The sequence below is a fragment of the Stegostoma tigrinum genome, chromosome 27, assembly GCF_030684315.1.
Source record: "Stegostoma tigrinum isolate sSteTig4 chromosome 27, sSteTig4.hap1, whole genome shotgun sequence".
Taxonomy (NCBI): Eukaryota; Metazoa; Chordata; class Chondrichthyes; order Orectolobiformes; family Stegostomatidae; genus Stegostoma; species Stegostoma tigrinum.
Genome location: NC_081380.1, coordinates 5,333,562 through 5,347,581, shown reverse-complemented (window position 1 = coordinate 5,347,581; position 14,020 = coordinate 5,333,562). Strand labels below are relative to the sequence as shown.

The 14,020-nt window shown below is 41.3% G+C and overlaps 1 protein-coding gene across 2 annotated transcripts in view; it reads right to left on the bottom strand.

The window, feature by feature from the left end:
- Positions 1 to 1,260: 1,260 nt before the first annotated feature.
- eif4h (eukaryotic translation initiation factor 4h) overlaps positions 1,261 to 14,020 on the bottom strand; it is a 55,981-nt gene continuing 43,221 nt past the window's right edge. The window contains exons 6-8 of one of the 2 annotated variants that reach the window (XM_059655322.1): positions 5,454 to 5,603; positions 4,589 to 4,660; positions 1,261 to 2,710 (exon numbers count right to left, since the gene is read on the bottom strand). In XM_059655322.1, the coding sequence (XP_059511305.1) occupies positions 2,571 to 2,710; positions 4,589 to 4,660; positions 5,454 to 5,603 (362 nt within the window). In that variant the 3' untranslated portion in view covers positions 1,261 to 2,570. The remainder of the gene's footprint in view (positions 2,711 to 4,588; positions 4,661 to 5,453; positions 5,604 to 14,020) is intronic. The other variant, XM_059655323.1, reaches the window with a different exon arrangement.

The following is a 14,020-nucleotide window of genomic DNA, read 5'->3' as shown; positions in this document are numbered from 1 at the left end:
TTTCCTTAACGAAGTAAAACAAAACTGCACACAGTATTTGAGATGTGGTTTTATCAGTGCAAAACATTCTTACTTTTACAACTGATTCTCTCATAATTATGGCTTGTATCCCTTTAAACATTCTGATTGCATTGTATCTGCACAGTATACTTTTGTGACTCATTCAAGATTGTTCTGCACCTCTGAATTCTGCAGTCATTCTCCATTTAACACTTTTTTAAAAAAAAATTTCCTGCCAAAGTGAACAACTTCACATTTTCCAACTCCAGCTTCCAAATTTTTTGCATATTCACTTAATTTGTAAATCTGTCTACATTTTTGAATAGTTTACAATAACAAGGACCAAGAGATTACATAAAATTTACAACTGGTCAAGTCCACCAATCCATGTTGATGTCTATTGTCGACATGGGCATTGACCCTGATTGCGCGTCCCTACTCTGTTCTCAAATTTCTTTGTTGCTCTTTGATTTCACTATTTATTTAAACTTTCTTAAATTTTGAGATGGACTCTGCATTAATTATGTTGGTACATTCTACAGTCTTTGCAAATGCTACAGAAATTCTCATTTACATTTCCTATTTCCACCTCATTTAGACTTGCACCATCAGCAATTTTGTTATTTCATTCCTCCTGCCCTCCAACTTAGCACAAACCTAGCCTTTTGCTCTTTCCTCCCTCCTCACTTTCCCTGCCTCTGTAAAAACATTTTGCATGGGGCAGCACAGTAGCTCAGTGGTTAACACTGCTGCCCCACAGTGCCCAAGACCCAGATCAATTCCACCCTCGGGCGACTGTCTGCGAGGAGTTTGTACATTCTCCCCGTGTCTGTGTGGGTTTCCTCCGGGTGCTCTGCTTTCTTCCCAGTGTCCAAAGATGTGCAGGTTAGGTGGATTGACCAGGGTAAATTTTCTGTAGGGGCCATGGATGTGCAGGCGAGGTGGATTAGCCATGGAAAATGCAGGGTTACAGGGATGGGGTAAGGAGTTGGGTCTGGCTGAGGTGTTCTTTGGAGGGTCAGTGTGGGCTGAATGGTCTGTTCCCACACTATAGAGATTCTATGGTTTACCAGTTTTGATGGAACATTACTGATCTGCAACATCACCTATTTCTCTTTTCACAGGTACTGCCTGAATTTGTAATGTTTTGCCTTTGAACTTATGTCATAACTGTTGAGTTTAACATTTCAGTATACATGGCATGCAATAGTTCAAGATGAGCTTACTTTATCTTCATCAGTATATTCTGCTAGTCTTGCTTCTCTTTCATTAGACGCACCCTATTTCAGGGTCCCTCCTCCAATACCCAACCTGACAGGGGAAACATAATATCTACTCTAAGTGTTATTCCTGTTGACATAGTACAAGCCAGGGATATAAGAGCTGATGTTAACTTGACAATGGGTGTATGGCCCTAACTTGTGCCTCATTCTCTCCCACAGACTGATAGAAGGTCTAAGGATGAGAAATATCCCCCATGGGGAAATCACACAACCTTGCTCAAAAATTGGAATTGCATTTAAAAGGTATATATGGCACCCATTAGGAGACAGGGTTAATGAATACGGTTCTATGCTTTTATTTTTAAAAATCATTCCCAAAATGTGAAATTTATTTTGTATATCATGAAATAGAATTTGTAAAATGTTGGGAATTCTTATACTTAAAGTGAAGTTAAATGTGGGACATTAATTATCTAGGATGCTCTAAAAAAGCGACAGTTTTCCAAATTCAACGTGACTTCAAAATTCCGACATTCTGAGGATTCTACTTAAAATGAGATTTGTCAGATCCAGTTCCTTGTGCATGAATGGATAAATGTGTTCACTCACAGGACAACAGGAGATCATGGCCTGGTAAAAAAAAGCTTTTTGTTTGTCATTTGTTTGGAACTTCTCTGCAACAGAACCACAGCGCAAGATGTTGAAAAAATGGCTATGTGCCTTCAATGGGAATGGTCATTGAAGAAAATCTGAGCACACTGCTCAGTGTCTGGCTATTCAAAATGCACCATGTCTTCCTGAATGCTTAACTGCTTGATCCCATGGCTACTGAGTTTTCAGTGTCGTTCGAATAGTATCTTTCTAACACATGCAATATTCTGAGATCTATAAAATATCTCTGAGTGTGCGTGTGAATAATGTGTTCACGTGTGTGTGTGTATATATATATAGTACATATTAAAAAATATACACACATGTATGTTTAGGTCAGAGAATATTACGTGCAGGTTGGTCAACAGTATTTAGTGAGAAAGATGTCCATAAAACATCAGGTTCTAATGAGCAGCCACATCTGTATTTCTGAGAAACTCAGTACAGCAATATTCACAAGTACCATTTAAGAGACTGTTTTTTTGTTATGTGGAGGAACTACCACTTGAAGATTTCAAACTGTCCAATGCTAAAAGATGGTACCAGGCAGGTGCTTAAATACAGATAAGCTGGAGTGTTCTTAGAAAGAAACCATTGGAATCAGCTACATTGAGAGTTGGAAGAGTAGGCAAAAGCAAGTCTGTTGAGTGGTAGGGATGGAAAGTGCTGTGCCTAACTTTCCATGATTCTGGCCAGCTAGGGCTCCTCATGTCCAGTTTTTTCCTCCCGAGGCCTGGCTCCACCGAATATGGCTGAGTTCGGATTGGCTACCTGGTTAAGTGGGGCAGCGACTGTGCGAGGTTTGAGCTGCAGTCTGGGTCTCTGTGCCCGCTCCTCTGAAAGACACAAGACCCAAGGAAAATTCATTTTAACTGTGCAAAATATGAATTGGAAATTGATGACATTGCTTAGAAAATAGAAATTATTGTGATATCCGCAAAATAAACATCAACAGTTTGCCCACTTGTGTCAGCTGAGAAATACATCAGCAGAGAACAAAATGGGAATAGGCATCAGCTGTTACTGAAGTTCAGACTCTATTCCACTTCTTTTCAATCAGAAAACTTTAACACTGAACCAAAAAAGATATAGTGGAGATAAATACATGTGATGTCACAAGGTGGTTTCAGGAGTTGCCTAAAAGTGATGGGGTGCAGTTTACAGTGGAAATTCTAGACCTTAGCGTCTACATAGCTGATACCACAGTCATTTTATTTCTATTGGATCTCGTACATGTATGAGTAACTCCGTGTATAACATGTGTGTGCAAGTATATTTAACATGGGATTTGAATGCACACTTGGCCCAAACATTATGAAGCAGAGATTCTTTATTTCACTGGCATCAGAGCATTAAAAACATGAAGTTAAATTTACAAGCAAGTATTCACATACAATGAAGCCTATAGTTTACACCGAATTCAGGAATGCTTTGTCCGTCTGCTGTTTCTTCCTATGAGTCCTCTTTCCCCAAAGAAAACCCATTTTCCAGAGAGGGGCCATTTGTCTACTCCAGCTGCCCTCCTTCACTATCGCCACCTGCTGCTCAAGTTCCCTGCTCAGCTCCCTCCCTCACGGAGTAGCCTTCTGCAGGAGGTTCTGTTGCACACTTCAATGCTTGAAATTTTCCATCCCACAAACTACATATAGCGCACAGTCACTGTTTGATAAGCAGTTACACAATTAGCAAGTTCAACTGCGCCATAATGGGTTGAATATTTTGAGCTCACATAACGGCAGCGTTCACTTCGTGCATCATGAATCTGAGCAAATGGAAAGAGCTGGGTTGAAACCAGCATTTGCTCAAAAAGGCCTCCTGAGGCTCTCAACTGTATCATTAGTTGCCAAAGGATCCAGGATCTGAGGCTCGGTTAGGTCTCCAGGAGTTGTATAATTAGCAGCACTTGTTGTTTCCATTTCCACCTGATGTAGATCCTTCCTGCACCATTTTTCAGAGCAGGAGTAAGCTTTCTCATACTGGATGCCATCATGTACAAACACATCAAGCTCCCCAACACTGCTGAGTGAGCTGCTTCCCTCCACATCATCAAACAGACTTTTGGCCTTAAGCAAGCCCCTTTCCATTTTCCTTAGCTGTCCTCCAGCTATCTGTTTAACAACTTTCCTGTTTCTACTCACTTGGTGTTTCTGTGGGGTTCAGGATCACACACATTCTCTATCTGAATCTGACCACATATATTCTGATTTTGGAAGAACACACTTGCACCAATTGGAAGGTGCGTTCTCTCAGTCTGTGATCATTCAATGTTTATCTTCTAAGCATTTCCCTCTCATTTTTCTTGGACACCATCTTGAATACCAGGCTTGACCTCGTGTGATGCTTAGTCACGCATTTATTGATCTAGCCATCTCATGTGATTAGCCCAAAGAAATGGCTCATCTTTCCTGAAAGCCAGTGAAGCTTTTGACCAAACTGTGGAGCTAGGACATGATTTTCACTCTCAACAACTCCCAGAGAAATGACAAAAATTAACACCAATCACTCTATATGGCCTTCATCAATCTGACCAAGGCTTTTGACATAGTCAATCAGGAAGTGCTATCGAAGATCCTGTCGAAAGCTAGCTGTCCAGTGAAATTCAACAACATCCTCCATCTCCTCCAGGACAAAGTGATGGCAATAGCCAAAGGAAAATTGACAGGGTCGTCTGAGGTCAAGATAGGGGTCAAGCAGGAATGTGTTATCACCCCTACCCTTTTTGCTATCTTCATCACTAACATTCTTCATCTTGTCAAGCTGAAGCTTCCCAGATGTGTGGACATTGTCTACAGGATGAACAGAAAACTTTTCAATATCAACCAGTTGAAATCCAAGAAGAAAATAACACCAACTTTATTTGTAGAACTTCTGTTCCATTTATTTGATGAATTTATGAAAGACAGTTGCTTTCACTGTTGAGTGTTTCTAGCACTATCTGTTTTTGTTACAGATTCCCAGCAACTGCTTTAAACTTTTGCCCACTTGTAAGTAACCCACTTCAGTCAAACATCAAAAATTCTGAGAAATCATAAAACAGCATGACTGACAGTTTTAGTTTAAAAAGAGATTAAAAACTTGGTGACTTTTCCCTGGACAAAATGTTAAAGGATGACAGAGTTATATGTTTGGAATCAAGAGAGATTTTGATAAGGTAATTTACAGGTTCAAAAACTTGTTCCTTCCAACAGGCCATTGGTAATTTATAAGGTAATTTATAACTTCTCTCCACAGATGCTGCCAGACCTGCTGAGCTTTTCCAGCAATTTCTATGTCTGTGTTTGTAATTTATAAGGCTGTCTTTTCATCAACTAGTGGCATTTTTGTGCAGTGTACAGGGAACAGGCAACCAGCAGAACTATCAAGGGCTGAGGGACAGAGACTGTGGGTGGGGCCATGGCCCGAACATCACAAAAGAATATTAATGTCATTGTATATAAAGTAAAATATTTATTTGAGCAACTTTGTGCATGCAATACCTGCCAACCATACTCCCAATGTTAAAGAATTTTAATGAACAGGAACCTGATCATAAGTACAAAATAAGGTAAATGTACCAAACTCAATTGAATAAATTAGTACCTTCTGTTGCCTCTCTGAATTCCATACAGGAGCCACGAGAGGGTCCATCTCTAGACCAGCCTCCTCGTCTGTCTCCAAGACGGGCACCTCTGGGCCTACTTCCTCCAAATCCAAGCATAGACCGGTCACCATAGTCTTCATCTCTGAAACCTATGCAAGAGACAATCCAAGAAAGTAAAATCAAAGGACTTTTAGGCAAGGCCTGAACAGTAATGCCACAGTTGAGTTAACTGTTCTGATTTGACATTGTAGCACAGTAACATTCAATGCAAAGGCTCTGAGAGAATGATTGTAAGTTGGTTTGTCGGAGATATGGATTGTTTTAAAATATTAATTCAAACCATTTATGACAACTCACTTGTCAATGTGGATATTTTACTGAAGGTCCATTTCATTCAGAATGAGGATAGGTCTCCTCCTTTCAATAGGCCATACAGAATTCAGTATTCCAGACCAAAGTACGCACGTACCAACAGGACGTGTTCAATTCAATAACAGGCCCAAGTCTGCTCCTTCCAACAGTCTATGTAGAATTCAGCATTACTGACCCCAGTACATTCCTTCCAACAGGTCATGTAGAATTCAGCATTAAAGACTAAACTACGCTCATTTCATCAAGCCTTGCAGAATTCCACATTACAGACACAAGTGTGCACCTACCAACCGACCACATAGAATTCAGTATTACAGATTCAAGTACACTCCTTTCAATAGGCCATGTAGAATTCAGCATTACAAATCTGGTACTTCCAACAGACTATGTAGAACTCCAAGTTACAGACCAAAGTACTCTCCTTCCAACAGGCATTGCAAAATTACAGGCAGAAGTAGACTCCTTCCAACAGCCTATTTAGAATTCCACGTTACAGACCAAGGACTCAGGTATGTTCCTTACAACAGGCTAGATAGAATTCAATGTAAGAGTCCCAGGTCTCTTCCTTCTAATAATTGATGCAGAATTCAGAACACAGATCCAAGTACAGACTTTATAAGAGGCCAGAAAATTCAGTGTTATAGACACAAGACCAATACTTCAAACAGGACATGCAGACCTAAGTCTGTTCCTTCCAAACGTCCATCAAGAATTCAGTGTTATAGACCCAGGTCTGCTCATTCCAATAGATCTTTAAGTGCTCAGTATTACAGACCTAACTCTGCTACTTCCGATAGTCTGTGCAGAATTCAGTATTACAGCCCCAAGTAGGCTTATTCCAACAAGCCAAATAGAATTCAGGATGAGACAGCATGAAAATGTCATGTAGAATTGTACACCCAAGGATGCTCCTACTAACAGTCTATGTAGAATTGAGATTTAGTAATACATGCCTGTTCCTTCCAACAGGCCATTTAAAATTCATATTATAGTTCCACATACATTCCTTCTAACAGACCATATAGAATTCGGTTTTACTGACCTGATTCTGCACTTTCTACAGTCCATCTAAAGCGCAGGATTATATACCAAAGTGTACTTTTCCAACAAGCCATGTGGAATTCTGCATTACAGTCCCTCTATGGTCCTTCCTACAGTCTATGTAGAATTCAGAACTTTGGACCCAATTTGCTCCTTCCAACAGACAATGTAGAATTCAGCATTATAGCCCCTATACATTCCTTCCAACAATGTTTTAAAATTCATTTACAGGATGAGAGCCCACTGGCTAGACCAGCATTTATTGCCCTGAGGGCTGTGAGTCTGGAGTCATGTAGGCTAGACCAGGTAAGGATGACAGCTTCCTTCACTAAAGGGCATTAGTGAACCAGATCGTTTTTTTCCGACAATCGACAATGAATTCATGGTCAGCATTAGAGTCTTGATTACAGAGATTATTTAAAATTGAATTCAAATTCCACCATTTGCCGTGGCGGGATGCAAATCCTGGTTCCCAGAACATTATAAGGTTTTCTGGATTAACAGTTCAGTGATAATACCACTAGGACATCACCTTCCCAATGTCCAGGCAGAATTCAGTGTAAATGCCCCAAGTCTGCTCCATCTTAACATGTAGGATTCATTAGTACTGATCAACAACTTCAACTTCCACAGATCACACAGGATTCAGTATGACAGACCAATGTGTGCTCCTTCCACCAGGTCATCCAGAATTCAGTATTCACATCCAGTATGCTCCTTCTAAAAGAAAATGTCGATTTCAGTATTACAGAAAAAAATCTGCTGCTTCTAGCATGACAGTATTAGAGTTCAGTATTACATACCCAAATCTGCACCTTCTAACTGGCCGTTCAGCGTTCAATATTATAAAAGAGAGTCTGATCCTTGCAACAAGTCATTTAGAATTCTGTCTCACAGATCTCAAAATTCTCCTTCCAATAGCCCATGTAGAATTCTGTATTACAAACCCAAGTATGATCCTTCCAACAAGCCATTTAGAGTTCAGTATTACAGACCCAGGTATGCTTCTTCAAACAGTCCATGTAAAATTTAGAATTACTCAAACAAGTCTATGCTTTATAACAGTCCATATAGAATTAGGTATTAAAGACCTGAGCCTTCTCCTCCCTGCAGGCCATGTAAAGTTCAGTATTACAGACCCAACTATGGTCCTTCCAACAGTACATGCAGAGTTCAGTACAACAGACCAAAGGCCACTCCTTCAAACAATCCCTTTAGAGTTAGCGATCGGAAACATGTGCTTGTTCCTTCCAACAGGCCACCTAAACTTCCATATTACAGACTGAAGTCTGCTCCTACCAACAGACCATGTAGAATTTAGCACTATAGACATAAGTACATTTTTAAAAGTTAATTTGTGGGATGTGGGCGTCATTTGTTGGCCAGCATTTATTGCCTGTCCCAAGTTGCCATTGAGAAGCTGGTGGTTAGCTACCTTCATGATCCACTGTGCATTGCTCCACAATGTCACTAGGGAGAGAATTCCAGAATTTTAACCCAGCAACAGTGAAGGAACAACAATATATTTCCAAGTCAGGATGGTGAGTGGCTTGGAGGGGATCTTGCAGGTGATGGTGGTCCATGTACCTGCTGCCCTTGTCCTTCTAAATGGAAGTGGTTGTGGGTTTGAAAGATGCTGACTGAGGACCTGTGGTGAATTTCTGCTGTGCATCTTTTAGATAGTACATACTGCTGCTACTGAGTGTTGGTGGCGGAGAGAGTATGCTTGTAGATGTAATGCCAATCAAGTGATTTATTTATCTTAGATGGCGTTGAACTTCTTGAGTATTGTTGGAGCTGTACTCATCCAGGCAAGTGGGGAGCATTCCATCACACTTCTAACTTGTTCCTTGTAGATGGTGGAGAGCTTTGGGGAGTCAGGAGGTGAGTTACTCGCTGCAGTGTTTCTATGCTCTGACCTGCTCTTGCAGATACTGTTTTTATGTGATGAGTCCAACTGAGTTTCTGGTCAATGAAGACCTCCAGGATGTTTATATGGGAGATTCAGTGATGGTAACACCAGTGAATGTCAAAGGGGTGGTATTTAGATTGTCTTTGTTGGTGACAGTTGTAGCACAGCATTTGTGTGGTGTGGATGTTACTTACCATTGTCAGTCCTGGATATTGTCCAGATCTCGTTGCATTTGAACATGGATTGCTTCAGTATCTGAGAAGGTGTGAATAGTGCTGAACATTGTGCAATCATTGGCGAACATCCCCATTTTTGACCTTATGATGGAGGCAACATTATTGCTGAAGCAGTTGAAGATAGTTGGGCTTAGGATGGGACACTGAGGATCTCCTGCAGAGATATCCTGGAGCTCAGCTGACTAACCTGTAACAACCACAACAATCTTCCTATGTGTCAGGCATGACTCCAGCCACCAGAGAGTTTGCCGCTGATATTCATTGATTCCAGTTTTGCTACGGCTCCTTGATGCCACACTCAGTCGAATGCAGCCTTGACGTGAAGGGCTGTCACTCTCATCTCACTTCTGGAATTCAGCTCTTTTGTCTATTTTTGAACCAAGGCTGTAATGAGGTCAGGAACTGAGTGGCCCTGGTGGAACCCAAACTGCAGGTCACTGAGCAGGTTATTGCTGAGCAGGTGCTGCTTGATAGCACTATTGATGACATCTTCCTTCCTGAAGATTGAGAGTAGATTGATGGGGCAGTAACTGGTTGGGTTGGATTCCTTCCAATATTCTTTCCAACAGTGCTACAGACTCAAGGCTGTGCAGATTTCAGTATAACTGACCCAAGTCTCCTGTTTCCAATTAGCCATGTAGAGTTCAGAATTACACAACCAAATTGGTTCCTTCCAACTGACCATGTAGAATTCATTACTACAGACCTGAACATGACAGACCAAACTAGACACCTTCCAATGAGACATGTAGAATTTGGCATGACAGATCCAAATATAATCCTTCTAAAAGCCATGTTTGATTCTACATGAAATATCATATGACGCACCCTTCAACAAGCAATGTACAATTTAGAATTTCAGATTCAAGACTGTTGCTTCCAATTGCCCATATATAGTTCACAATTACAGACCAAAGAACGCTACTTCCAGAGCCCATTTAGAGTTCAGTATTACATACACAGGCACGGTCCTTCAATTAGTCCATGTGGAATTCAGTCTTACATAACGAAGCCTGTTTCTTCCAACAATCCATTTCAGACCTAAACCTCACTTCTACCTGCAGGCCACGTAGGGCTCAGCATTATAGGCCAAAGTCAACTTTTCCAATGGACCATGTAGAGTCCATCACTGCAGACCCAAGTCCACTCCTTCCAACAGTTCATGTCGACTTCATTATTACAGAACAAATCTACTCCTTCCAACAGGCCATTTGGAATTCTGTATTACCCACCCAAGTACAGTCCTTCCAAACAGAAAATTTGGATTTCATTATTACAGACCAACCATTGCTATTTCAATATGGCATGTAGAGCTCATATTACACAATCAATACACACCTTCCAATAGGCCACAGAGAACTTATTTTGCAGACCCAACACTAGGACATCCAACAGGCCTTGTGGAGTTCAGTACGACAGATCTTATTCTGCTCATTCCAAAAGGTCATTTAGTGTTCAGCAGTTCATACTCAAGTCTGCTACTGCCAACAGCTCATTGAGAATTCAGAATTACAGACCCAAGTCTAATTCTGCCAACAGTCCCTACAGAATCAGGTGTTGCAAGAGGCTATGTAGAATTCAATATTATATGCCAAGTCATGTTCAATGTTAATGTCCAAAGTATGCACCAACTAACAGGTCATTGAATTATAGTTCAGTTTTACACACCCAAGTTTGACACTTCCAATGGGTCATTTAAACTTCAGAATTACAGGAGCTCAGTGGTTAGAACTGCTGCCTGAAAGCACCAGGATCCCTGGTTTGATTCCAGCCACAGGCAACTATCTGTATGGAGTTTGCATATTCTCCCCGTGTCTGCGTGGGTTTCCTCTTGGAGCTCCAGTTTCCACCCATGGTCCAAATATGTGCAGATTAGGTGGACTGGCCATGCTAAATTGCCCATAGAATCCAAGGATGTGCAACCTAGGTAGGTTAGCTCATAGGAAATGCATGGTTACAGGGATAGAGTACAGGGGTAGGTCTGTTTGGGATGGTCTTTGTAGGGGCAGTTTGGACTTGATGGGCCAAGTGGCCTGCTTCCACACTGTAGGGATTCTATGATTCTAAGTGTGTTCTGACCAGCTGGTTATTTGTAGTTGAGTATCACACATCCAAGTGTAATGCTTCCAACGAGCCATTAAGGGTTTAGAATTACAGTTCAAATCCACTTCTGCCAGTAGGTTATGCAGAATTCTGATTTCAGACCTAAGTGTGCTATTTAAAACAGACCATTTATGGTTCAGTTATTATAGACCGAAGCCTGCTACTTCTACCAGGCCATTTAGAACTCAGTATCACAGACCCAAATATGCTCCAACAGTCTATACAGAAATCAATAATGCAGACCCGAGCCTGCTCCTTCCAAAAGACCATTTGGAATTCAGTATGACAGATTTAACACTGCTCCAACAGGTCATTTGTGGTTCAGTATTATAGACCCAAGCTTGCTCCTTCCAATAGGCCATGCAGGGTTCTGTTTTACAGAACCAACTATGCTCCTTTGAAAAGGCTATGTAGAGTTCAGTATTACAGATCAGAGCATGATACTTCCAACAATTCATGAGCAGAATTCCATATTACAGAACCAATATGCTCCTTCCAAGAGGCCATGTACAATTCTGTATTACAGGCCCAATTCTGCTGTTTAGGGTTCAGAACTGCAGAACCAAAACTGATACATCCAACAGAACTCTACTTCACAGGCCCAACTCTGCTGTGTCCAATAGGTCATGCAGAATTCAGCATTTCAGATGCAAAAATGGACCTTCCAACAGGTCATTCTGAGTTCAATGTACAGACTCAAGATTGCTACTTCCCACAGTCTATGTAAAGTTCAGGGTAAGTCTGGTCCTTTCAACACAAGATGTAGAATTCAGTGTTGTAGAGACAAGGACGCTTCTGTCAACAGGCAATGTATTCCACATTACAGATCCAAGTACACTTCTTGCAAAAGGACATGGAGAAGACAGCATTACGGACCAAGTAAACACCTTCCAACAGACTACATACAACTTATTTTACATTGCCAGCACTTCAACTTCCAACAGGCCACATGGAATTCAGTACGACAGAGCTCGGTGTTCTCATTTTTACAAGTTATTTAGGATTCAGTATTTCAGATCTAAGTGTGCTACTTCCAGTAGTCCTTGCGAAATTATTCTTCAGAGACTGGCATCCCATCACCAATCACTCTGTTTGCAAATGCATAGTCTTTGACAACAGCACTGCCTCTCATTCAGCAACTCAATAGCTCTGACATTCACCCTTTATTGTCAGCCAGGTCTCCATGATTGGGGCTATTAATCTGGTCCAATCAGGGAACTCATATCCTATGAGAGATAATGGGAACTGCAGATGCTGGAGAATCCAAGACAACAACGTGTGGAGCTGGATGAACACAGCTCTCTGATGAAGGGTCTAGGCCGAAACATCAGCTTTTGTGCTCCTGAGATGCTGCTTGGCCTGCTGTGTTCATCCAGCTCCACACTTTGTTGTCATATCCTATGAGGTCCAGTTGGCTGCCCCAAACATTACACAAGTAGAATTCAGTATTACAGACCCAAATCCACTCCTGCCAATAGTCCGTGTAGAATTAGGTATTACAGACACAAGTATGCTCCTTCCAAGAGGCCTGTGGTATTCAGTATCACACGCCCAAGTCAGCAGGCCCTAGACAGTTCAAACTTACACTGCTGCCTACTTCCAACAGGCCATGCAGAATTCAGCAGTACTCAACTAAGTCTGCTCGTTCCAAAAGGCCATATAGAACGAGGTATGCTCCTGCGATTGCTCCTTTCAAAGGGCCATATAGAGAAATGCATTACAGAACAAATTAAACACCTCCCAGTAGGTCATGCAGAATTCAGGATTACAGATCCAAATCTGTTCCTTCTATTAGTCCATGTAGAATTCAATATTCCAGAACCAGGCATGCACCTTCCAACAGCCCATGAGAATTTAACATTATAGACTCAAGATTGCTTGTTTCAACAATCAATATAGAATTCAGAATGGTGGACCCAAATGTGCTCCTTGCAACAGACCATGTAGAACCCAGTATTACAGATACAATTCTGCTCCTACCACCAGGTCATTTGGAGTTCAGAATTAGCTTGTTGGAAAGTCTATAACACTGAAGTGTACATTGGCCTATTGGAAGCAGTGTATTTGAGTGGATTTTGTTAAAAACTGGTTCTGTGATCAGTGAAACAGCTGCGCTGGTATTGACTTCCATTAGGAATGGGTGACCATTTGACCAGACATTTATTTTGACTGGAACAAAAACAGACAATGCTGGAAAAGCTCAGCAGGTCTGGCAGCAGCTGTGGAGACAAATCAGAGTTAACATTTTGGGTCAAGTGACCCGTCAGAACTTAGAACCTGTTCTAAGGAAGATCACTTGACCCACAACATTAAGTCTAATTTCTCTCTACAGATGCTGGCAGACCTGCTGAGCTTTTTCAGTAATTTCTACCTTTGTTTCTGATTTACAGCATCCACAGTTCTTTTGTTTTCTATTTATTTTGATTGGTTGCGATTTGAATGTTGCTAAGCATTTTAACTGTTCCAAACCAGATGTGGGTGAATTTTTCACTGCATGAACTCTCCTGGATATTGGCCTATGGCTTATCTTACTCAATTTAGGTCTAGTAGGACTCTTTAGCTGTCTGCATACCGGCAGCAATTACATTGGCTTGCCAGCTAGGGCCCTGAGACAATATTAACCATTTGGCCAAGGTTTGGCTTTGTTTCAGGGTTTGCTGTGGGCTGATTTGGAGTCCCTATATCAGATATGTCCTGCATGAGACTGCAATTGCCTGCAATCAAGTCGTGTTCCTCAAGCTCAGCTGGCCTGGCGAGGGTGTCGACTTCCATCTGCATACTCTGTAACTCATATGCTCTCATTGCCACATTTTTTTCCAACGTTAAAATAGCTTGTAGCACCTGTTTGAAGACTAGTTGGGCATCAACTACACATTTTGCATTGCTACATCATTAATCTCAC